The sequence below is a fragment of the Halichoerus grypus genome, chromosome 4, assembly GCF_964656455.1.
Source record: "Halichoerus grypus chromosome 4, mHalGry1.hap1.1, whole genome shotgun sequence".
NCBI classification, from domain to species: Eukaryota; Metazoa; Chordata; class Mammalia; order Carnivora; family Phocidae; genus Halichoerus; species Halichoerus grypus.
This window is the reverse complement of record NC_135715.1, coordinates 39,127,981-39,155,403: the sequence shown is the minus strand read 5'-3', so window position 1 is coordinate 39,155,403 and position 27,423 is coordinate 39,127,981. Positions and strand designations below refer to the sequence as shown.

Below are 27,423 nucleotides of genomic sequence, written 5' to 3'. Positions count from 1 at the left end.
AATAGAAGGAGAGATAAAAAGCTTCCAGGACAAACAAAAACTAAAGGAATTTGTAAACAGGAAACCAGCCCAACAAGAAATATTGAAACGGGTCCTCTAAGGAAAGAGAGAGTGTAAAACTAACATAGACCAGGAAGGAACAGAGACAATATACGGTAACAGTAACCTTACAGGCAATACGATGGCACTAAATTCCTATCCTTCAATAGTTACCTTGAATGTAAATGGGCTAAATGCCCAAACAAAGGACACAGGGTATCAGATTGGATAAAAAAAAAAAAAAAAAAAAAAAAAAGACCCATCGATATGCTGTCTGCAAGAGACTCATTTTAGACCCAAAGACACCTCCAGATAGAAAGTGAGGGGATGGAAAACCATTTACCATGCTATCGGACACCAAAAGAAAGCTGGGGTGGCAATCCTTATATCAGACAAATTATATTTTAAACCAAAGACTATAATAAGAGATGAGGAAGGACACTATATCCTACTTAAAGGGTCTATCTAACAAGAAGATCTAACAATTATAAATATCTATGCCCCTAACATGGGAGCGGCCAATTATATAAGGCAATTAATAACAAAAGCAAAGAAACACATCGACAACAATACAGTAATAGTAGGGAACTTTAACACCCCCCTCACTGAAATGGACAGATCATCTAAGCAAAAGATCAACAAGGAAATAAAGGCTTTAAATGACACACTGGACCAAATGGACTTCACAGATCTATTCAGAACATTCCATACCAAAGCAACAGAATACACATTCTTCCCTAATGCCCGTGGAACATTCTCCAGAAGAGATCACATCCAAGCAAATCAGGTCCCAACCAGTACCAAAACATTGGGATCATTCCCTGCATATTTTCGGACCACAATGCTTTGAAACTAGAATTCAATCAAAAGAGGAAAGTCGGAAAGAACTCAAATACATGGAGGCCAAAGAGCATCCTACTAAGGAATGAGTGGGTCAACCAGGAAATTAAAGAAGAATTTTAAAAAATTCATGGGAACAAATGAAAATGAAAACACAACTGTTCAAAATCTTTGGGATGCAGCAAAGGCAGTCCTAAGAGGAAAGTATATAGCAATACAAGCCTTTCTCAAGAAACAAGAAAGGTCTCAAATACACAACCTAACCCTACATCTAAAGGAGCTGGAGAAAGAACAGCAAATAAAGCCTAAACCCAGCAGAAGAGAAATAATAAAGATCAGAGCAGAAATCAATGAAATAGAAACCAAAAGAACAGTAGAACAGATCAACAAAACTAGGAGCTGGTTCTTTGAAAGAATGAATAAGATTGATAAACCCCAGGCCAGACTTATCAAAAAGAAAAGAGAAATGACCCAAATAAATAAAATCATGAATGAAAGAGGAGAAATCACAACCAACACCAAAGAAATACAAACAATTATAAGAACATATTATGAGCAACTATATGCCAGCAAATTAGATAATCTAGAGGAAATGGATGCATTCCTAGAGATGTATCAACTACCAAAACTGAACCAGGAAGAAATAGAAAACCTGAACAGACCTATAACCACTAAGGAAATTGAAGCAGTCATCAAAAATCTCCTAGCAAACAATAGGCCAGGGCCAGATGGCTTCCCAGGGGAATTCTACCAAACATTTAAAGAACAACTAATATCTATTCTTCTGAAACTGTTCCAAAAAATAGAAATGGAAGGAAAACTTCCAAACTCATTTTATGAGGCCACCATTACCTTGATCCCAAAACCAGACAAAGACCCCATCAAAAAGGAGAACTACAGACCAATGTCCCTGATGAACATGGATGCAAAAATTCTCACCAAAATACTAGCCAATAGGATCCAACAGTACATTCAAAGGATTATTCACCACGACCAAGTGGGATTTATCCCTGGGCTGCAAGGTTGGTTCAACATCCGCAAATCAATCAATGTGATACAATACATTAACAAAAGAAAGAACAAGAATCATATGATCCTCTCAATAGATGCAGAAAAAGCATTTGACAAAGTACAGCAACCTTTCTTGATCAAAACTCTTCAGAGTATAGGCATAGAGGGTACATACCTCAATATCATAAAAGCCATCTATGAAAAACCTACAGCGAATATCATTCTCAATGGGGAAAAACTGAGAGCTTTCCCCCTAAGGTCAGGAATGCGGCAGGGATGTCCACTATCACCATTGCTATTCAACACAGTATTAGAATTCCTAGCCACAGCAATCAGACAACAGAAAGAAATAAAAGGCATCCAAATCGGCAAAGAAGAAGTCAAACTCTCACTCTTTGCAGATGATATGATACTTTATGTGGAAAACCCCAAAGACTCCACCCCAAAACTGCTAGAACTCATACAGGAATTCAGTAAAGTGGCAGGATATAAAATCAATGCACAGAAGTCAGTGGCATTCCCATACACCAACAACAAGACAGAAGAAAGAGAAATTAAGGAGTTGATCCCATGTACAATTGCACCCAAAACCATAAGATACCTAGTAATAAATCTAACCAAAGAGGCAAAGGATCTGTACTCAGAAAACTATAAAATACTCATGAAAGAAATTGAGGAAGACATAAAGAAATGGAAAGATGTTCCATGCTCATGGATTGGAAGAACAAATATTGTGAAGATGCCAATGCTACCTAGAGCAATCTACACATTTAATGCAATCCCTATCAAAATACCATCCACTTTTTTCAAGGAAATGGAACAGATAATCCTAAAATTTGTATGGAACCAGAAAAGACCCCGAATAGCCAGAGGAATGTTTAAAGAGAAAAGCAAAGCTGGTGGCATCACAATTCTGGACTTCCAGCTATATTACAAAGCTGTCATCATCAAAACAGTATGGTACTGGCACAAAAACAGACACATAGATCAATGGAACAGAATAGAGAGCCCAGAAATGGACCCTCAACTCTATGGTCAACTAATCTTTGACAAAGAAGGAAAGAATGTCCAATGGAAAAAAGACAGTGTCTTCAACAAATGGTGTTGGGAAAATGGGACAGCCACATGCAGAAGAATGAAACTGGACCATTTCCTTACACCACACACAAAAATAGACTCCAAATGGTTGAAAGACCTCTATGTGAGACAGGAGTCCATCAAAATCCTAAAGGAGAACACAGGCAGCAACGTCTTCGACCTCAGCCACAGCAACTTCTTCCTAGAAACATCGCCAAAGGCAAGGGAACCAAGGGCAAAAATGAACTATTGGGACGTCATCAAGATAAAAAGCTTTTGCAGAGCAAAAGAAACAGTCAACAAAACCAAAAGACAACTGACAGAATGGGAGAAGATATTTGCAAATGACATATCAGATAAAGGGCTAGTATCCAAAATCTATAAAGAACTTATCAAACTCAACACCCAAAGAACAAATGATCCAATCAAGAAATGGGCAGAAGACATGAACAGACATTTTTCCAAAGAAGACATCCAAATGGCCAAAAGACACATGAAAAAGTGCTCAACATCGCTTGGCATCAGGGAAATCCAAATCAAAACCTCAATGAGATACCACCTCACACCAGTCAGAATGGCTAAAATTGACAAGTCAGGAAACGACAGATGCTGGCAGGGATGCGGAGAAAGGGGAACCCTCCTACAGTGTTGGTGTGAATGCAAGCTGGTGCAGCCACTCTGGAAAACAGTATGGAGGTTCCTCAAAAAGTTGAAAATAGAGCTACCCTATGACCCAACAATTGCACTACTGGGTATTTACCCCAAAGATACAAATGTAGGGATCCAAAGGGGTACGTGCACCCCACTGTTTATAGTAGCAATGTCCACAATAGCCAAACTATGGAAAGAGCCAAGATGTCCACCGACAGATGAATGATAAAGAAGAAGTGGTATATATATACAATGGAATATTATGCAGCCATCAAAAGGAATGAGATCTTGCCATCTGTAACAACGTGGATGGAACTGGAGGGTATTATGCTGAGCGAAATAAGTCAATCAGAGAAAGACATGTATCATATGATCTCACTGATATGAGGAATTCTTAATCTCAGGAAACAAAGTGAGGGTTGCTGGAGTGGTGGGGGTGGGAGGGATGGGGTGGCTGGGTGATAGACATTGGGGAGGGTATGTGCTATGGTGAGCACTGTGAATTGTGTAAGACTGTTGAATCACAGACCTGTACCTCTGAAACAAAGAATACATTATATTAAAAAGAAAAAAGAAAAAAGAAAAAATACATGATATTACCAAATAAATTACAAGTACAAGAACATAAAATCATAGTATATGCCTGTTCAATTGAACTTTGGTATAGTTTTTTATTTACTGATTTTCTCTAGTAAGATTCTCTTTAATTAAACATGGCTGTAACAATGCATTTCCTTTTCATTTATGATAGATATTTTGACTCCTCTTTATAAATACTACTTTTTATAATTTATATTTTGGGTTGTGAGATTTATATTCCAAAATGTAGTTTCTCAAAGTGAGCACTCAATCTTGACCCCATTTTTCCTCACTCTCTGACTTCCCTGTCTCTGGTATTTTGTTATTTTACGCTTTCTTTGACTCTGTCAGCAACTCTCTCGGCAGCTCAGAGTTCTTCTGCTTGCTTCAAAGAAAGAGATTATTTTTCAGTTTGAAATCAATGTTTTTCCAATGCACCTGACTCAACAGATGATTCTTCATACTGTAATCTTTCTTTGCAGAATAGAATATTCTAAAAAGAATTTAAATTTTTATATAGATAGATAAAAGTTATGTATGTACACATTTATTTTCAGCAACTCATTGTGGTGATAATGGGACAAGTAATAGTTTTTATTCAACCTAACTAATTTTTTCTGCTGACCTAAATATAAAAAAGGAATCTCTATTATTTCAGGTAAATTATTATATATTACTAATTATACATTTATTCCATCCAACATTAGCATATCTCTCTTAATTAAAATGAACCTAAGAAAGTTTTAATGACCAGATGGGTAATTGAATTACTCTAACATGGTTACCAAAAATAATTTAAAAAATTATTAACAAGAGCTATTTTCCTTTATGAGAAATGAACATAGGCCTGAAATATAAAATTAATATACATAGAAAAATAGAACAAATGATAAATTCCTTCTCAATCCCATCAGTCAATGGACACTATCCATTATCAATATGTTTTGCAAGTAATTTCTATGCAGTCTTCCCCAAAGATATCTCTGCTGGGGGAACGACAACTGCATCACTTTCTATAGTATCTCCTTCTGATTTAATACTTGGTTTTAAGTAAGGCTGAAAAGTTCCAACTAGATAAGGCAATCACATACTGATCAAACTGTGACATTTAGTAGGTTTCTGGGTGTTGGATGATAAAGGAGGCATAAGAATCCTTTAGATTTATACTTTAGCATACTATTACATCTGAAATTTCCTATATTAGTGCAATAATATTAATTTCGAGAATATTTATGGCATATCAAATATATCTTCTATCCAAATTTACTACAACTGGCATACATACATATCTATAAACTGGAGTTTTGGGGCGCCTGGGTGGCTCAGTCGTTAAGCGTCTGCCTTTGACTCAGGTCATGATCCCAGGGTCCTGGGACTGAGCCCCACATCAGGCTCCCTGCTCGGCGGGAAGCCTACTTCTCCCTCTCCCATTCCCCCTGCTTGTGTTCCCTCTCTCGCTGTGTCTTTCTCTGTCAAATAAATAAATAAAATCTTAAAAACAAACAAACAAACAAACAAACTGGAGTTGTAGATTCGTCTATATTTTCTACATATTGGATAAAATACTTGACCAAAATAATATTTGTAATAGAGCTGACCCAAATTATGCTATCTGAGGACAAAATCACTGGATTTATGCAGAAACTGCATTTTGGTAAAAACGAAAATCAACAAGTAATACACGTGTAACTTTGTGGTATCCGGGACTCCTTGTATGTACGTCCTATGATATTTTACATTGTTGAATACAAAAGTTAAAAATTAAAAGTTCTGAAAGAAAAGACATAAAGGAACAAAGGAGAAAATACCAAAGGACGATACGTGACTTTTACAAGCAGCTCTTACAAATATTGAACTGTAGGCTTAATAATAAAGCCTCATCTATATTTAAAAGTTATTGTCTACTTGGCTCCTGGTCTGTCCTGTTCAGCCTTCAGCTAAACAGTAAATGAAGTGTCCACATGACAGACTATTCAGCAGAACTGGCACTCTGATTACTTATTTAACAGTTTTTATTTATTTATGTTTTGCCAGATGAATAAACATGTTTTCCATACATTATCTTAATAGACTTGACGATCCAAAGACAATATTATACAATGTCTTGTGTGTCTCAAATGACTGCATTTTTTTCTCCTATAATTCTCAGTGTGGGGTAGAAATATTCATTTATCATGTGCTAGAGCCATTTTTTTTTTTTTTTTTCCAACAGCAACATTGGCTGAGTTCACTTTTTCAAGTACAATTCATTATTCTGGATAACAGGGGCATCCACCTCCTTGAGGGTTTGCCAAGATTTGCAGGATCTAAAATGCAGTTTGGTGGAGTGAAATGGAAATCAAAAGGCTGCCTTCAGCATTCATGCAGCTCTTTAAGCTGCAGGCAGCCCTTTCATCTATCAATGGTTCTTGGGATTAGAGCTTACCCACTCACTTATTTTTCCCACGCATAATCAGAATTAGGAGGACAGGCAGTGAGAACAAATGACTGGTTCACTGCCTCTGGCACAGAGGGTCACTGCAACATTTTTTGTGCTTCTATCCGTGTTAATAAAAATGTACAGATTTCCCTCCCTACTGTATGTCGAATACCCAATACGACTGCAGTGAGCGTTTTTCATATTCATTCATTGCTTTTTTAACACATTGATTAAGTGCCCCCTACGTGGTAGGCATCGCTCTAGGCACTGGGGATACAGCACTGACCAAAACGTCTCATGGAGCTTCCATTCTAATACAAACTCATAAATAAGTTAGATGGCGACAAGTGCTCAGCAAAATATGCTGAAGGCAAGGGCACTGGAATTCTGGAGTAAAATCTGCTTGCCCCTGTAGGAAGGAGGATGAAGTAACAGGTCTTCTTTCTGCTTTCATTGTAATGGTGATCCAGATGTTGGATAGTAAAATTTCCTGATAAATATTCACCTAAGTCATAATTAAAATGACTGAGGAAATCTTCCAGTTAAGGAGTTGATCATTTTTGAGACTGTTTCATAACTTATTTATTATTACGTGATTCCATATTTTATACAAAATCCTCTTTTCCATAGAAAGTGTGAATAAAATGAGCATTACTTAAGTAGACGAAAGCACATGAACAATAGCACATTTTTAAAATGTGCTTCTTCAACATCCTGCAACAGAAATAAAGATTCAGTAAAAAATTTGCCAACTGTGTGAATAAATAAAAAATGAAATTTTTGCAATAAATAGATTTTGGAACAAATGAAAAATATTTGAATGAAAGAATGAACCAATGAATAAGGTATAAAGGGAAGAAATTTGCTTCTTTGGGGACAATCTGGATCAGAGGGTATTTCATAACTGCATATTTTGTGGTATATCTGTCCTTCAAAACGTAAACAGATAGATAAAAGCTAATAAAAAATTTCAGCAAAACTGTAAGTTAGATATCTATGATAATTGATAATAGAGTTTACAGAGTATCATTAAGTTTAAGATTAAACTTTTAATTTATTGTGTAATTTCCATAAGCTACTCTTACTGCCTGGGGAAAACATGCTAAAGTCTAAAACTTTAAGGACACCATACTGATTTTTTAATAATTACAAAGTCTCACATATTTACGATCTCACACATTTCTTCTGAATAAACATTAGAGGGTGAAAAACAATTTTAATATTTAAAAAGGCCCTTCATTTTGCTTCACTAGTACAGAGAGACAGCATTAGAGTTACCATTTTGTTCCAGCCACTTGTAATAAGAGGAGAAGTCACATTGTTCATTCAAACCTCCAATTCCCCAAACTAATAGTGCTAGGAAAGAGGCAAAGGGAATAGACAGAGTTTGAACCTCACCCTAAAGCTAATAGAAGAAAGTTCTGTCAAACTACTCCAAGCAGGAGACACCCTAAGCTACACTCAGGCCCAGAATCAAACCGAGGGACTCTTTAGGCGTGCTGGCGCACTCGACCTCCATGTCACCACAGGACAAGAAAGGAAGTAACAGTTCCTAAAATAGTGGGGAAATAGATTAAAATGTTGTAGGGCAAAATTAGCATCTTGAATTACGAGAAGAGGAAAAATATAACTGTCAGTAAGGAAAACAGAAAGAAGATGATCTCTATAGACTATAACCTTGAATAGTAGCAAAGGAATTTACAATGGTCTCAAGGTCTCCTCTCAAGGTCTCCCTTTACTTTTGCCTTTTCCCTCCATGGCGACCTCCAACTTGGTGTGGTGTGTACTGAGATCTTTGGGTGTGTGTCACTAATGTTGCAAGAGTGTGATCACATTGTAGCTAATATCAAAGAGGAAAGGAATACTTAGCTATGGAGAAAGGAGACATTATCCCAGGTGCTCATACAATTCAGGGAAAATGAGAAAATCCATGCCATGTATCAGGTTTTCTAACAGTAATCAGAATGTCTGCCTCAATTCATTCGGGGTCCAAATAAATAAGCAATTGAAGATATAAGGAATATAGAAACACACTCCAAATGAAATAGAAAATTTGATTTCTGTATCAATAGCATTTTTGGTGTAATACACAAATTATTGCCAATTTATCATTTTTGTTAACATAAAAATATATATCATAAGTGTATGTTTTATCTTGTCCTTATCTCTTCCACAGTAATTTTATTTCACTACGGGTTACTATTACTAATTCAAATATATATTAAGAGTGACTTAAATCAATAATTTATATATTTTTATTGTGTGAAGATAAGCATAACAGAAGACAGAGTGGGTTTTCAGTTTTAAAAACTCTTTATGAAAATATATGCTTTCCATATACATTTGGCAGATTATTTTGAAGAGTTGACCATTTGAGAATTTTAAAACTACTCAGTAACCACCTAAACTATGCAAATTATGCATCTTGCCTTTCCTCTGACTTTATATTTGAAAAAAAATCATTAAACTATAATTCTTTTTTAAAACTATGAAGTAGATAATAGTGTTGTCTGAACAGTCAAAATTCAGTTCCCTGTGTTCATAAAAATGCCGGCACATAGCACATGATTCATGGAAATATCCCACAGGTTTTTCCTCATTTATTTACTCAGATTATGTCTTCAGTTTAACTCAAATTTGATTAGAAATGTCATATTGTTAGGACTAGGTGTGGAAAGAGAGAGCATTTCTCACTCATAAAAATATTACTGACATTTTTGAGCTCTGATTACATCTGCCAGACCTTATTCAGGACACTTTGCTTAAATTATTTCTAATACTTTAACAGTTACATTATGATCTTAAGGGACAGAGAGCAAGAGAGCAAGACTGAAAGAACAAGAGAGATAAAGGGAGAGAGAATGGGATTGAGAAATAGAGAAACAGGGACAGAGAGAAAGAGAGAGAGAGTTCACAACATCACTAGAAAGTACAGGGCGGATGTCAACCTCAATTTTCCTTATTCCGAAGCACATATTCCTAGGGCCCTACAGATCATAAAATACCTTCCTACTCAATACCTTTTTTGAACAACAAACTAAAGCACTAAAAAGCCTTCCGACTGTGCTAGCATCATGTAAAATTGATAGACTATAGACCAATTTCTCTTCTCTCTTATGTTGCTTGTCACTTACGTCAAGACTTTACTGTACGTGGAGTATTGGTATTTCTGGCTCAAAATACCTGCACTTCTGATTTTTAAAACATAATCTACTGCACAATAGTTCTGACTTAGGAGAGATTACTAAAGAGTTACTGTTAAATATTCTATAGCTATTTCTTAAGGAGCTTAAATCAGAACTCAATATCCTCTTCCAAATGAAGAACCCTTTTTTACTTCTTTTAAAAAATATATTTCCTGAATAAAGAGAGGCCTTGAGAAAAATATTCCAATGAGGCACCACTCTTCCTATGACAGGATGGCACCTTCCTTAAGACTCAGTGTGTTGTTCTGTGGGGCCCCTGCATCTATTTTTGGCCCCTAGATACAGCTTCACAATTGTCATAGAGTGCTTAGCATCATAAAAAAATACAATATAATGTACACCCTTCCTTAACTAAAGCAATTTCTTTTTTCTTTCATGGAATATTTTAAAAACCAGTTCAAATTTTCTTATTTTATGCCAGTGTGAAAGCATTTTTCACCTGAACACTGAGGAATGATAAAATAGCTGTTCATATCAAAACACAAAAACAAGAAAAAAAAAATCAATGAAACCAGTGCCTGCACTTTAAGAAGTTTATGGTTTAACTCCTTCCTTCCAATGAGCATTTAAATTGAAATTGTTATTATGTTATTTTTAACTGCACTGTTGATTTGCAGAGATTAAATGGTAAATTTGCCCAAAGTACAGTATATTGCCTGTTTGCAGATCTGACTATGAATTAGGTTATTACTAATTGCAAAGAAATAAAGAGTTTTCTGGCCAATTAGGAATAAATCTAGTAAAGGTCCCAAATTCTAGTAAAGATAAGGATTCTGGAATATCGTAAGATTTTCATTAATATTCCTCATATATAACTAAGTGTTTACCAGTTAAATCTATTTGTAGATGCTTGGGTTGATCTTACAGAAATGCCAAATTCCTCCACATTATTATTCAAAAGCTCTCTCTCTCTCTCTCTCTTTTTTTATTAAATCTATGTAACATTTCAAATGTGTTAAATCACAATTTTTAAACACAAAATTTTCTATATATGTGAAAATGCAGAGCTAAGACATTATATTGATGATTCACGATACACTAAAAAAAAAATACCTATCTTTCCTCAACTGGTCAGCAAGAAATTGGAATTTAGGGAAGATGGGTCTCATGGTTCTTTTCTCGTGTATTAGCTGTGAGGACAGAGTTGAAGCCAAAGAGTTTGCTTACATAACTATTTAAGTTTGACTTTAATTGTTATACTGACACTAACATAATTGAAAACTTACCATGAAGCTAGAACTATTCTAAGTGAATTACATGTGTTAACCCATTGCAATCTATACAGTAAGTCTATAGGGAAGTAGTCTGGTGCTCACCCCATGTGACAGGTGTCACTGGGGAAGAGTAACTTGCCAAGGTGTTTTGGCTGGCCTGGTTTGTGCTCAGTCTTCTAGCTCCACAGCAGTTGACCAGTACAACACATTTCCCCTCAGTGTCTTTCTTTTAAGGTCTTTAAAAAGTATTTTGTGTTTTCTAGATGGATATATTTTCTAGGATATGTAAGCAAAGCCTTAAAATTCCAGAAACAAATTAAACACTGTCTCTCCCCTTCTCCCTCTCTCTCCACCTCCTCCTCCCATGTTGACGAGGTTCTCTCCTGAAAGTGGTAAGATCCTAAAATCTATAGATTAGATACTGAAAGAAAAAAAAAAAAAGCATGTAAAAGCCAATGAAAACATAAAGAATCGTAAAATATGTATCAAAAGAAACAACAAACAAAACAATCATGAATTAAAAACTTTAACCAGAATTTCTGTTTGCAACAACAGTAAAAGACCAACATAGAAATCATCATTCAATGATTGAACAATGCATTTATAGTGTTGAATCTAAGTACAAGCTGAACTTCTAATGTTGACATATGATTATTTTCTGGACAAGAAATAACTATACCAGAAACTGATGTGTTGTTTTTTTTTTTAAGTAAATAAATAATGTTTTTACATGGGGCAGTGTTACATGTCTAATTCTAATATAAGGTCAACTAATCACTGCTTTGAAATTTATTTACAATTAAATATACAGCAGGGATATCCTCATAATATTTGAATTATATGATTTAATTCATTTAAAGCCATTTTACTAAAATAGTGCATCATTAGGGTAAAGTCACCAGATTTAGAAAAAATTAAAAAAAATTAAATTTAAATATCAGATAAATAAATAATTTTTAGTCTATGTAAGTCCTAAATATTACAAGGTACATTGCAATATTGCTATATTTGGGACATACACAGACCCTCCCCAATGTCATTGTTTATATGAAATTCAAATTTAACTGGTCATCCTATATTTTATTTGGCAAACTTACTTTAGGGTTAGGGTAATTAAAATCTGGGCATATATGTATTTGTTAGTCACACTAATCAGAATAATTCCACTGGAAGAAATGTGTGTCAAAATAGTGTTAAGGTAAATTGGGGACATTCCAGACAAACATTTATAATTTTGTCAAAAATTTCAAATTGTTTTAGAACCTCATGGACAATTTCTTTATTTATTTGTATGATTTGATGGGTATTAAAGAGGGCACGTACTGAATGGAGCACTGGGTGTTATATGCAAACAATGAATCATGGAACACTACATCAAAAACTAATGATGTAATGTATGGTGATTAACAGAACATAATAAAATAAAAAAATGTAAAAAAAATTAAATCTCTGGATGGGTAAAAAAAAAAAGATGAAATAAGATACTAGTTTGATTTTATGAGTATATGTCCTTTATAGTTAGTAATTATTTCCATGTTTTCTGAGATGGTTTTATTTTGAGCTTAAAAAATAAAAACAATTTTATGCTTCTAAGAGTTAATGAAATCAGTAAGCTTCTTATTTTTAGATACGACTACTGATTTGCTTATCTCTATCTATCACTTCTACCACTCTCAAATTATTATATACACAGACATACAAATAATAGTTATTTCACCTCTAGGGCATACCACACATCCAGGGTTAAGTACTGCCATTTCTCCTTATGGGTCCTTAAAGCATGACTCATGTGACAGCATACAGCTATGGAGATGTGATTCCATCCCCACACCAATGAAAGTTGACATTACCCTTACTTTACACTAGGAGGCATATTGTTACTACAGATTTTTTCTATTATAATACTAAACACTTTGTGACCTGGTTTACTAGCTCAAATGCAAGAAAATATTACTGAAAACTTTTAAGTATTTATAATAAATGAGTACTCAAAGCTCATTATATTGGGGAATTAAAGTCATACTTTAAATTGATGAGATCTCAAACTTTCCAGCAGAGAAAGCTCATGTCCTTGCCTCTTTTACAGCCATCTTTTAACTACATTAGGTAATATTTTAAAGTCATTTCATTGTACCTATTAAAAAAATGGTAATAAAACAGAAAATGTATTGTGAATAATTAATAATAAATACTTCAAAATAATAAAGTGAACATAAGCATTTTAAAGTAAAACAATGCAGATATTGGAGCATATATACGCTTTACTATATAATTTTTATCAATCTTTAGCAAATAGTGATGTTTTGAGATCACCCATCAGATATGATAAATATGAAAAAGTCACATGAAAAGAATTCAAAGCATAAAGTGTTTAGAATCTGACACTAACGTTTTTGGGTTTTTTTTAGAATTTTATTTCTTTCTTTAAATGTGTAACAATTTTGCATTTCAGAATTCACTATGGTAATATTTAAAACTTGATAGGAAACTTTGCTAAATAATCAGATACATGTTTAGTTTGTTCTACACTTTTCACTATCTATTGATAATAACAATAAAATATAATGATACCTGTAAACTGAGCCTGTGTTAAATGCCAATAGCCCTGTGGCCCCGAGGTCAGTGAGTTAGGTCATAGATTATTTTGATTCCACAGTCTTTGTTCTTAATAACAATTCCACATTGCCTTCCCAAAAATATCATGTACTTTCTCCCCAGGCTTTTGAATATCCTTACTCCACTCCACCTTCACCTTTGCCTGCCTTAAATGTTAAGGTTTGTCATGATTTCTTTTTGGGTTTCTTCTCTTTCCTCATAATCATATTTGCTCAAAGAATTTCATTCACCTTCTATTTTGTTAGTTTCCAATTTCCAATGCAGAATTTTATTCCTACCTCTTAGATTATTTTGTCCAGCAGCTCAAACTTTATAATTAAAGAAAAAATTAATTCCTAATCTGAGTTTTTCTCTTATATTTTCTAATTGATTTAATTGCATAATTCTCCAATGTCTCACAAACTAAAATCTTGAAAAGCCCCTCAAGTCTGTCTTTTCCCTTATCCGCCATATCCTATCCTTCCCATCATTCAAAATCTGGGTCCAACCTATTTCTCAATCCAGTTTCATTTATTGTCACATACTTGAATAATTTAATATCAACCATTTATTGAGTATCTACTATGTTTCAGATTCTGTGCTAGGTGAATAACTATATCAAATAACTGTAATTTTTATGACCAAAGTTTTATAGATTATTAATAGTCCCATTTTGGAGGTTAGGAATCTAAGACCAAGTAGTGGAGCTAATCATATTTGCATGTGATCCAAAGATAATAAACTATTCATTGCTTGCACAAGCATGCACCTTGCATAGCACCATGACCTTTCATAGCACCAAGAAACCCCCACTGGTGAGAGTGTTAGCACACATGCACACACACCCACACACAAACATTTTATTTACTTAGACAATTTCTATTCATCCAATGTCAATTCTTGAATGTATCACTTTATCTGGGCACCTGGGTGGTGGAGCTGGTTGAGCGTCCAACTTTTGGTTTTGGCTCAGGTCGTGATCTCAGGGTCCTGGGATCAAGCCCCATGTCAAGCTCCATGCTCAGCATGGAGTCTGCTTAAGATTCTCTCTCCCTCTCTCTCTGCCCCTCCCCCCTGCTCCTGCACGTGTGCATGTTCTCGCTCTCTCTCTCTAAGGTAAAAAAAAAAAAGGTACAAGTTACCTAAAAAGAAATTAAAAAAAAAATAAAAGTATCACTTTTATCAAAAGAATCTTTATTGATTACTTATTTAAGACTTATTATATGCTAAAACCCACTTTTTTATACACTTACTATTAGCATTTATTATAGTTCACTGGTATTTAGAAGATACTGGTATCCAGGATCTTCTAAAAAAATCAGTGTTTCCTTTCTTTTTTCTTCTTTTTTTTTGGTCTTCTTACAGTTTATAAATGCTCATAGCATATACCTCATAGAAAAGAAAATTGCAAAACAATTTCAGGAACTTCACAGATTCCCAAAAACCAATTCATAGGCTTCTTCTCCTCCGACTAAGGAACTCTAAATTAAGAACTCTGGCTCTTCCAGGGTGGTATCAGAGGGTTTTTGTAAGCTCCGGAAGTCTTGGTTTTAATGTCTATTCCTAGAACCTAGTATAGTACTTGGCACCACAGCAGCCTCTACGGGAGTATTTACAGAATGAATAGATAAATTAATAAATAAGTAAATCATGGAAAAGTCAATAAAGGATCTTAAGCAAAAACTTTTGAACATGAAGATATGACCAAGACTTATATAGATTGTGGCAGACATACTTTAGGGTGGCCCTTCAGGGTCCCCACCTCCTGGTACTCACAACTGTGTGTATCCCCTTCCCTGGAGTGTGGGCGGGACCTGAGACTTGCTTCTAACCAATAGAATATGGCAATGGTGCTAGAATGTCACTTCTGTGATTAAGTTAAGTTCTATAAGATGTTATGCTGCTACAAACTCACTCTAGAGACTCTGTCTCTACAACTGGCTTTAAAGAAGTAAGTAGATATGTTGGGAGGCATGTGTATCTAGCAGCTGAGGGTGGCCTCTAGGAGCTGAGAGCAGTCTTCAGCTGATGCCCAGAAAGATGCTGGGGTGCTCAGTCCAACAAATGCAAGGAAATAAATTCTGCTAACGGTATGAAAAATCTTATTAAATTCTTCCACGGTTTGCCTGCAGATGAGAATGTAACCTGGCTGACATCTTGATTGCCGGCTTTTGAGACCCTACACAGAGAACAGAGCCAAACCATGTTCAGACTCTTAAAGATACTGTGAGTTTATGAATGTGTGCTGCTATAAGGCACTAAGTGTTATTATTAGCAACAGAACACAGATAGTAGGTAGATAGAGGGGAGATGGGGAGATAAATATTTGGTTTATAATTTAGAAGATTCTATTCCAGAAACCTTTCTGCCCTCTGATTTTGAGGTGAAAATAGATAACAATAGATAAGTTTTGAAGTTAGATTTAGAAATATATATTTAATAAAGCAAAAAAATTAGAGTCTCCCAGGATAAAAAGGGTAATCAAATTATTATTATTATTATTATTATTATTACTATTATTACTATTATTATTATTTTAGTTGCTTGGTTTTTGGTACCTTTTTCCCCCTTTAAACTGAAATCACAGTAGGATTGATTTCTCTTTCTCTATACTATTCTCTAAGGAACTCTACATTCATTAACTCAGGGTCCAGTATTGTAGGTTCACCATGAACTGATTACGAAAATTCCATGGGGAAATGAACACAGCAGGTGACAATATAAAACTTCTGAGCAATTTTCTTTGAGTCTGTATAATTAGCTTAACCCAGGCTACTTAGAAAAATTATAAGCACAGTTCATAAAATTATTTAATACAATACTGTGCCAAAAAATCAAATTCCTGTTTAATTCTCAAAGCAAATTATGGTTAATGATTGTTTTTTCCTGCAGGTTAGTATTAGCACAAATTCTTAGGATTGAAATTTGGATTTATATATCTTTTCTGAATCTTTCAAAGTCTTTTTTATTTAATTAACTTGTTTATTTTTTCTTCCCAAAATGACAGTCTGTCTCTCATGCCCAGATATTTTAAATTCTCAATATTTCTTAGCATGTACAACTGACAGAAAGAGTATTTTAATGTAAATTTTGTAGTATTAAGAATGAATTTTTTTCTCAGCTATCAGGTGCTTTCCATTTATGTCACCTCACACCAAATGAAAATATAATTTTGAATACATTATTAAAGTTGTGGAAAATAGAGACAATTAAAAAGAAGTCAATGTTCCAAACTGAAGATAGCTACAGTTAACATGGTGCACTTCTCCGTAGCTTTTGTTTTTTCGTTCATTTTTATCTTGATAGAACACTTTTAATCTGTCTGATTGTGTTTCATGAGTTTTTGAAATATTGATTTATCCATTCGGTCACAAACACACATTGCTGGTCTCCTCTGTGCCAGGTGCTGTCATGCACAGAGAATAGAAAGGGGAGCAAATAGTCCTTACTGATCATGGGAGAGACAATTGTTAATCAAAAAATCATACAGGTTTTCTTTGAGGAAAAGGTGTGAGAAAAAAAAAGAAGAAGAAAAGGTGTAAGTGTCATGAAAAGGAAAAATTATTCCACTGAAAAGAGCACTAAGCAAAAGGTGGAATTTGTGAGTTTTATTCTTGACTCGCAAACTATGTAACTATAGGCAAAGCCTTCCCTTTTAATGCCTCTGTATAAAAATATTTTATACTGTATGGTCTGCAGGGTTCTACTAAGGATGAAATTGCCAGTAACCCAAAGCCAAAAAAAAAACACAAAAAAACAAAACTGCAGGAACAGATCTCTCACAAGTTGTTCACCTCACTAGTGGACCACTCAACCAACTCATCTTCTTAAGATTCAATTTCCCAAATTTTCTCTTAAAAAATAAGATTAGTGTTGATAAGAACTCTGCTATGAGAGCTGAAAGGTGAGCCCACTTCTATGGGAACCAGATCCCTAAAGTCCGCCCAGAAGCATAGAGAGTTTTCTCCAACAGCCTGAGAAGGAGCTTTTTTTTTCACCTCCAGGGGAGGGGAGGGGCAGAGGGAGAGAATCTTAAGTAGGCTCCACAGCCAGAGCAGAGCCTGATGCGGGGCTCGATCTCACGACCCTGAGATCATGACCTGAGGGGAAATCAAGAGTCGGACACTTAACCAACTGAGCCACCCAGGTGCCCCAGAAGGAGGTGCTTAGGGCAGCTGGAAGATGTATATACCTGTATACATATACACACACATATGTATACATACAGTACATGTAATATATATATATAACATTAGTGCCCTAGAATTTCAAACTCAATGCCAACGATGACTCTGCTGCAAAACATATGTACAGTGAAGGTGGTTTCTCTGAATAGTAAGAGCAAAAGCTGTGGAGTCAGGCACTCCTAAGTTCATAGTCTACCTCACCTACCTGTTAAGTAGTTTCAGACAAATAACTGAAATTTTCTGAAATTCAGGTGACTTATAATACTATCTAACTTGTAATATTGGTGTGGGATCATAAACAATACATTAAAACATTTACTAGCATTCCTGACTCATAAGTAGACCTGAATAAATATAACCCATATATATCCTCAGGTATCAAAATTATCCTTAGTGAGAAGTTCACGAACTGATTCACATACAGTCCAGGTAGAGGCAGAAGCATAGGAACAGACAGGGCTTAAAAAAATAAATATAATCTGCAACTTTGCACATGATTAAACAGCAGAAAATCCTTTAAAATCACATTTAAAAGAAATGCCAGATATAAAAATAACTCTATTCATGATTCTCAATGGTACAAGATTAAGCCTTAATTCGAAATTAGTGGTAATAAGTTGTTCCTGATCTGATCACATTATTCTTTTTGTTTGCTTTTAAGTTAGTCAAATTCTTTCATCGGTCTAGTTACAGTTGTTAAAAATAGCAAACTTCTACTGAAAATCCCCCTTAGTATCTTCTTAGAAGTAATGATTTTATTGAATTATACATGGAGTGTATGATCACAATAATGAGCTAACTTCTTAAAGAAATATGATTTACCCTGCTATTTGAGAATAGTCTAAGTCTCTATATGCGGAAAAGGTGACAAAACTCAGTACAAGACATTTTGCATGTGAGTGTATTATTTGCGGGGTAGCTGACTAAGTATGCTCTAAGACTCAGATGTGCCTAGAATATAGAGACACCATCTATTTGGTTGCCAAAGGATACTTGTCATGTCCTGTCCTTAAACTCCCCCTGGGTGTCATACAAACAGAGAAGGGCTGAGGTTTCTGCTGAATGATTTTATTGCTAAATTCTAAAGAGAACTTTTCAAAGACTTTATTTTACTCAAAAGGTCTTTAATGGAGGCAAGTGCCAATTTACATTCTAGTCTTCCAAATACAAATGTAATTACTGAAAATCTCTGTTTAATTGCAATTTCACCATTTGAAATATACTTCAATGTATAAAATATGCTTGCTATATACACAACCATCTGGCTATACTTTTGTATAATAAACCATATCTTTGGTTAAAAACAATTAATAGAAAAAGGAAGAACTTGGATATTTCATATATTGGTTCTGAGTTTTATATCAGCCTCCCACTATATACTTAAAATAAACTTTGCATTTTGAGAATTTTAAAACATATGAAAAAACAGGAACAACAGTATAATAAGGCTCTATATATCCATTATCCAACCTCAACAACCACTAACATTTCATTGTTTAATTTATTCCCATCATTACTATCACCATTATCATCATTATTAGTATTTTGCTGGAGTATCATTAAAACAAATTCCAGACTTTATATTGCTGTTTCTGTAAATTCTTCAAAATCCATCACTACCAGTAAAGGGTTTTCTCTTAATAAAACTACAACACCATTATCACATCTAACAAAATAAGTAATTCTTAATATCATTTAAAACCCAACACATACTCATATGTCCACAATTGTCTTAAAAAATTTTTATGATACTGAAAAAATAAACAAACTTACTGGTCATCACTAGAAGTTTCTAGGGCACCAGTTCATTTTATAAATTAATATACTAAGCAAGTATATATCTTGGATTTCCTATGAGAATTGGATTTCATGTGGTAATCAATGACTAATGGGTTGAAGTTCTTAATCATAAGATTTTTAAAACTGCTTCATTAAAAAGGAATAATTTCTTATGTTTATCACTTTTATATTCACTCACCATATAATTTAACAGCATGCTCTGTAATTATTTTAGCAATAAACACAAATATCATTTTACACAATTATTTATGAAAATAATTTTGAAGTATTAATATATATATTTTTTTCTGCTTGTATATATCCCTTTACCTACCCCAGCCTTTTCAAACAGGTATTGGCTTTAAATTCATTGCATAGATGAGGATGAGACAGGGTAGAGAATGGTAAAAGGCATTCTGTTATTTTTCGAAGTTCTAAACCTACCACACTGATTATTTTTTCAATTGCGACTAGAGAAAAAAAAAGAAAAGAAAAAAAAAGTTGGAGGAATTGTGTCTTTGTGAAAAACTATCAAGAAATACAGTGGGGATCTCCGACTCCAGACATTAAAAGCATTTACTCAGCCCTGCTGGGAAGGAAAGGGATGAAAGAAATAGAAATGGCGGGGAGAGACTCTACTTGGTGCTTGTTGGGCAGACCTCAAGAGAAACCTAGTGGATTGGGATTACAGAGTCCTGAGGCTAGATTCCATGGCAGAGTCCAGGGAAGCAGGAAGATCCTAGAGTGATAAACTCACCATGCATCTGGTACCACGGAGTGAGCCTGCACAAACTCCTTTGCCCACTTTCATTTGCATGAGGGCAATGATAGTAGCTATGAAGGGGCCAGGAAGGCTGGGTTGAAGGCAGTATCATTTGAGCCACATGTGGACCCAATCAAACAAGGGGCATCTCAGTAGACATGTAAGTGGGCAGATGACCAAGGGACCAGAATATTTCAATTCTTTTTGGCATGATGTAGACCATGTAAAATTGAGAGGGGAGAAAAGTGAAGTTTCTGTCACACTAGGGAAATGGGGATTCAAGTTTTCTTTTTTTAAAATGAAAGAAAAAAAAAGTTGTATGTCCAGCATATCTAAATCATTGGCATGAGTCACATCTGATACAATAAAGACTACTGTAGATTTTACATAATATTATTTATAAAAACCATCAATTATAGCATAATTTACAAACTTTATTTTTGGGATTGCATGTAAAAACCTTCATACTTTCCTAATTTTTTTTCAAAATTCATACGTTTGATAAAATATAAAAGTTATGATGCCAACAACCCAGAAGTTTGGAAGTAAAGAAGAATATTGTAGATCAATGCCACTGTGTGTGTGTGTGTGTGTGTGTGTGTGTGTAGAAGCAAGACCCTATATTAAAGCCTAATGTTTCCAAAAACTCCCCCATAAGATACTCTTTTTATTAATTTCTTTTTAAAAAGTATAATGAAAATGTTACTATGGAATTACTACTAATCTTTAAAGATTTTTTTTTTTTTAAAGATTTTATTTATTTATTTGACAGAGAGAGACAACGAGCGAGGGAACACAAGCAGGGGGAGTGGGAGAGGGAGAAGCAGGCTTCCCACTGAGCAGGGAGCCCGATATGGGGCTCGATCCCAGGACCCTGGGATCATGACCTGAGCCGAAGGCAGACGCTTAACGACTGAGCCACCCAGGTGCCCCTCTTTAAAGATTTTTTATTGAGAAGCATAATATTTTAAAAAATAGGAATCCATACAGATTCAATACTTAATAATTGTACAGGTAATACTGACATTCATGATTTATATGGATATAGCATGGTTACTATAAAATCTTGGCTCTTCAAGAATTATCACACCACAGGGGCGCCTGGATGGCTCAGTCGTTAAGCGTCTGCCTTTGGCTCAGGTCATGATCCCAGGGTCCTGGGATCGAGCCCCGCATCGGGCTCTCTGCTCGGCCGGGAGCCTGCTTCTCCCCCTCCCTTTCCCCCTGCTGTGTTCCCTCTCTAGCTGTCTCTCTCTCTCTGTCAAATAAATAAAATAAAATCTTTAAAAAAAAAAAAAAAAAAGAATTATCACACCACAGACAGAAAACCCCAATGAAGTCAAAGGATACAGTCTAGGTCTGAATAGCAAGATTATTACTAGTGAAGAATACTGCGTCAATTATGCTATACCTCACTTCACGAATTCCTCAAAGTTAATTACAAAAATGTGACTGTGGAATCTTAAGATAATATATCATAATACTATCCTAATATGAATTACCATTTAGCTATGAATCTCTTAATATTTCTAGGCTATTCTAATTAATTCTGCCCTAGACAATTAATTCTGTCCTGACAGAGGAGGTTAAAATTTTAAGTCCTGTTAAATGTCAAAAGTATAGTTGGCCTCCAGGGCCCCTCAAGGCGCCTCCTTTCCTTATCTGCCTATTTTCCCTCTTTCTTAATGATGAATAAGGATGCTGTCTCCACCAAGGAGAAATTTAACACATTTTATTGACCATGATTCTCGTGGGTGAAGTCACTGTGTTGGGTTGAATGTTGAGTGTGCAAGGGTGTGTCATCCCTTGGGGCTCTTTTTCCGTGTGATTAGATTGGTAAAAACTCTGGGGACCTCTTGAAGCTATTTCAAAAGGGCCTTTTATTTTTGGCTTTAGAATCTCTTCTAACTTCTCCCATTTGGCAGCTCACTCAGTGCTACTGCCCTGGACTAAGAAGGCATTGAGGGGGTAGCTACACATTTTGGATAAAGTTCTGGCCTAAGGCAACTTAGGTTAACCATACTTCTGTGTACATTTTCCCCCCCTTTTTCCTTTTACTTCTGTGAAAAACAAACAAACAACAACAACAACTCTGGTGAACTGTATAGACAAGACCTAAAACTATTTTCTTAAAATGGGAGTCTTTCTGTCTTAGTTTTAGCTGAAGCCCAAAGACAAGAGAATCCAACCATTCCCATATGGGGAAGAGGAGGCCAAGAACCAGTTTCATACTCTCAGCTTAATGACAATAAGAGATGTTTTAAAACTGAAGAGGGGGAAGTTGGAAACCTGGAAATTAGTTTAGAAAAAAGCTCTCCTACCCACCTGACCTCTTCACACAAGTCCAGGAAAGGATAATTCAGTGGAACCACTTAGATTCAGTAGTGCTTAGACTAATCAAAACCAAGAAATCTGAGGACAGTGGGCCCACTCTCCCAAATGCTGTGTAATGAGAAGTCTCCTCTTTGCATATGGCCTGCCCTTCTGGATATGTGAAGTAAAAAGATGTTTTCCTTATGAGCCAAAGATACAGAACATGAAAGAAAGGTCAAGAAGCAGAGCTGGTGTGCAATCTACTTAAATCTTCCTAAAATATTGGCTGGAGTAGGGAGAAACCTCAGCAGAAAGAAGATGCCAATGTAACTAGACATGCCAATGAGAAGAAAGTCATTTACCAGAGAAACCTGCAGAAATGGATGCCAGCTTCAGGGAGAGGAGGGGTAATACATACAAAAGATTCCCCACCACAGCCCTGGAAACAAAGAGGCAGCTTAAAATCCTGGAAGTCAGAGAACACCAATTCTGGATTCTCACAACAGGATGATTTAAGAAAGCCTTTCTGTGCTTTTTACCTCCTCTTGGTCTTTTAGTTCAACCACAGAATTGCCAGAGGCATCTTAATGTCTACAGCAGTAGAAGAGAAGTAGTTTAGAAAATTAGGGACAATTCACCCTATCCCCATTTCTCACTGTAGGTGACCAGTTTGATGCAGGTTCAAGATGAGTTAGAAAACAGTTTGAATTTAAATCAAGTAGAAATCATGGTCATTACTCTGGACAGGACATAATTATTGAATTAGATTTTTAACTTTTTAATAAAAGTGAACTCATCAGGGATTTTAAAAAAAAGTAATAGCAACACCAAAAAAGGTATAGTCCTTGCCCAAAATTTCCTCCAAAGGCAAAGAAAGAAGTACCCTCACAGGGCTTACTTTGAACGGGTAATGATTTCTAAGGTGGGGTGTAGATCTGTGTAGAATAAAGATTTTTTTGCTAATTCTATCTCACTCATTCCACTTGTTCAATGCATTGGTAACATATCCAAAATTGAAACAGACAAAGAAAGTAAAACCCCAAAATCACTATCACCCCTCTTCGCACTTATTTTAATCAACTACTTTATCTTTTTTTTTTTTAAGTCTTCATTGGAGAACATCATTCCACGGAACAACAAGCACAGTAGACTTGATGATATTTTGAATACGGTAACAAGAAAGCCAGCAAAAACCAACCGAATGTCCATTTACTTGCTCCCCCAAATCACTGTTAGAACTCAAGTGCACACAACAGAAAACCAGAACTCCCAGTGGTCACAGTTCTTAAGGGGACTCACCAGAGTTGGGGTCAGAGTTGCCATCTGCTTCGGTCCTCTTGTCCGGAGAGGCCTGGTCGTAGAATTCGTCCTGTGGCTGAACCAGAGGAAGAGGGTGTGAGATCAGGGTGGCACTACCCACCGGCTCGTGGTCTCCTAGACCACTGTCACTGCAGCTTTCCTGGGAGCCATCGGGGAGGTGAAACGTAACGCGGCGCTGCGACTACAAAGAAGATCACAGGACAGGGCGATTAACACTCCTCCCAGATAAAAAGGGCACGGTGGAATGCAACATCAAAACAACTTTCAACACGTGATACAATGTAAAAGCAAAACAGATAAAACTTGGAACAAAGCTAGGAACGAAATTTATCATTTGCTATTTACTATATCATGTCTAACTTGCAAAAATACAAGAAGGAAATTCAGTCTTGTTTAATTGAAGAACAAAAAAGACACTAATGGTAAACCGTTGAAAATTATAGCAAGAAAGGCAAATAAGAATATACTAGCTGTCAGCGGTTTAAAGAAAAAACTTGAAATAAGCAGAAATATGCAAATATTGGTTCCATAGATCTGAATAAATACATAGATAATATGACATTCCATTTCTTTTGAATGAACAGGCATTTTGTTTACTTAATGATTTTAAGGTGCTTTTTGCAAAGAACTCATTATTGCCCACTGGCTCAGATATTACTACCATTCATTGGTTATAGAACATCCCAGGAGAAAGATGTTTGGAGTATTATTTTGGCATCTATTTGTACAATGTCACTATTAGAAGTGATCTAAAATATGTGTATGGGTACTTCAATAAATTTTAGTGTTTCAATAAAATAAAAGTATGCATTTCAGCACAGATTGCTGCTTAGTACTCTTGGTAAATGTTCTTTTAGCTGATGTAATCCATGAGATATGAGAATATTTACAGCTGTGTGGGGTGGAGATTTATGACTTATGGAATTATATGAGAGTAGTAAATTTGTGCTGTATGTCTCACTGCACCTAATTTTCATTCGGCTTTAACAGTCAAAAGACCTTTCAATATCTTGTCACATGTGACCACTTTTACTTATATTTAACAAAATTATGAATATATAAATAATAAAGTATATAAAGTATAAATGCATAATGTATAATCACTTTATAATACCTAAAACTTGTGTGTTTTGCCGAGGGGCAATTTATAGATTATATCCATTCCAAAGAAAAAAATAATGCAGTTAGACACAAAATGCTATAGATAGATATACTGCCACACCATAAATGCATTTTTATCGACAATAGAACATAGCCTATTTCCTATGAGTCACTGGTTCAAATCCAGCTCAGAGTCATAATGGAGAAGAGCTGATACCACTTTATTGCTGTTCAATGACCTGTGTGAAATGATTTGATAGTTCAGTACATTTTTAATGAACTGATGCCGACACCACATAAACGATAATCATAAATGGTGCTAATTGAGTCTATTGTAGCACACTTCACCTTCATGCACAACTATCTCATTCTCCCCTCGATAGATTTTGAAACGTGCCTAGGTGAGTGCTCCACAATATGCAAGCCAAACTTGAACATTAATATCTGAAATGTATTTCTCCTTGTATAGAAAGGAAAATGCTACCATTTTTATTTACTACAGCATTTCCTCTCTCATGTTAGAGAAAACCAGTAATATAACTATTTTTTGTTTCTGTTTCTGTTTCAATATGCCCTTGTTTCATCAGTATCCTTTTGTGATAAACACAGCATTATTATCGGTGACCAGGCTGCCCATTATACATGACAGTCAAACATAGCTTTTAAAGTCACTCGCCTACTTAAAAAGTCTGAAGTTTCGGTGATTAAAGTATCTTTGGTATTATCTCTGGAGGAATACCTCTTAGTTTTAACTCAGATGAGTGAAAAAGAAGTCAATTACAAGAGAAAGACAATGGGACAGATTACTCTTCAATCTTTATAAATCATTTCCAGAGGCCCATAAGCCATTATAAAGTGTGCGTTCCAAAGATAGAAGAAAAAAGGAAAATTTGCATCCATGATTCTTCTAAGCATAATTAATATTGCTTTAATTACTATATATTTTTTTCTCCTAAGAACTGTGAATCTGCAGCCCCAGTAACACTTGAACCCAGCAGTTCTCACAGAACGGCCATTAGAACTAGCATTCCTTGAGCACCTACTGGTACATAGCCTGGCACTATGATTTCACAGAGAATAAGACAACTATTTTTTTCAAAACTGTTTCAAATACAACTAATTAGATTCAATCTCACACATATTATACTATGATATTCCCTTACCACTTTATAAGTGAGAATAAGCAAAGATAGAAATCTGATGTAATTTATTTGCAGTAAGACAGTATAAATTAGAGTGGTACAATGCTTTAACTATGGTGGTTTATGGAACTATTTCCTAATTAATTTGACTCAAAGATGTTTAAGTTTTAAGTGGCAAAACTGTGCACAGTTTATCAGTCTAATAGGAGGTTGGGGTGGTGGGGCATACGGACTAAGATCTGGAACACGGATACTATGGTATGAAGCAAATTGATCAAGCAAATCCATCTTTAATTTATCATTGTAATGACTGATGCAAGTCTGAAATATCAAGGTAGATATAAGGAAAGAATTCTAAGAAATTGAAATGCAGGAAAACGAGGATCCATGAAGTGTTAAGAAACGGAAGTTGGAGGTGTCAGCAAGGATTCAACAGACTTGTTCAGATTTTACAGAAGAACACCAGGTGAGGAAGCCCGAACCAGACCTCTTGGCTAGGAGCCCTTGCTCTGCAGAGACTGGCCCAGGGCAAGTGACTTTATGTCTTTGAGTGAGTTCCTGGCTTTGTAAAATGGAGAAGATAGTGCCTCCACCAGAGAAGTGTTATAAGGCTCAAGCAGATAAAATAAGAAGCGTTGTTGGTGTATAAAATTTGACATATAGTAGGTACTCAATAAAAGGTAGTTATCATTCTTGAAATTTACAGCTACATATCCTCTTTTATCCTCCAGGGCTATCAATGTTTAGCTACTTTTAAGGATGTGATTCCTGGGGCACCTGGGTGGCTCAGTCCTTTAAGCATCTGCCTTCAGCTCAGGTCATGATCTCAGGGTCCTGATCCACAGGGAGCCTGCTTCTCCCTCTCCCTCGGTGATCTCTCTCACTCTCACTCTCTCTCAAATAAATAAAATTAAAAAAAAAAAAAAAAAAAAAGATGTGATTCCTTTATACCGGGAAAAAAAAAAAAAAAAAAAAGTATTATTCTTTTGTAAGAGAACTGCCGGACCCCATAGTCTTGGCATGTCTCCCAAAGTGCCTGTAGATCATGTCAGCTCAGAGCCTTTCTGAGGGGAAGCTGTTTTTGGTGGGAGCAGCAGATGAAGATGGACAGTTTAGAATACATGATTTCTCCTCTGAGAAAGTGAAGGTTTTCCCATTATCCTTTCAAGAAACCTATAGTTGTTTGC

General features: G+C 35.4%; 1 protein-coding gene across 9 annotated transcripts in view; it reads right to left on the bottom strand.

Moving 5' to 3' along the window:
• PCDH9 (protocadherin 9) overlaps positions 1-27,423 on the bottom strand; it is a 925,839-nt gene that overhangs the window by 307,603 nt on the left and 590,813 nt on the right. For 6 of the 9 annotated variants that reach the window (XM_078070271.1, XM_078070279.1, XM_078070273.1 and 3 more), the window contains one exon: positions 23,973-24,174. In XM_078070271.1, coding sequence (XP_077926397.1) covers positions 23,973-24,174 — 202 coding nt within the window. The remainder of the gene's footprint in view (positions 1-23,972; positions 24,175-27,423) is intronic. The other 3 variants (XM_078070276.1, XM_078070277.1, XM_078070278.1) reach the window with 1 other exon arrangement.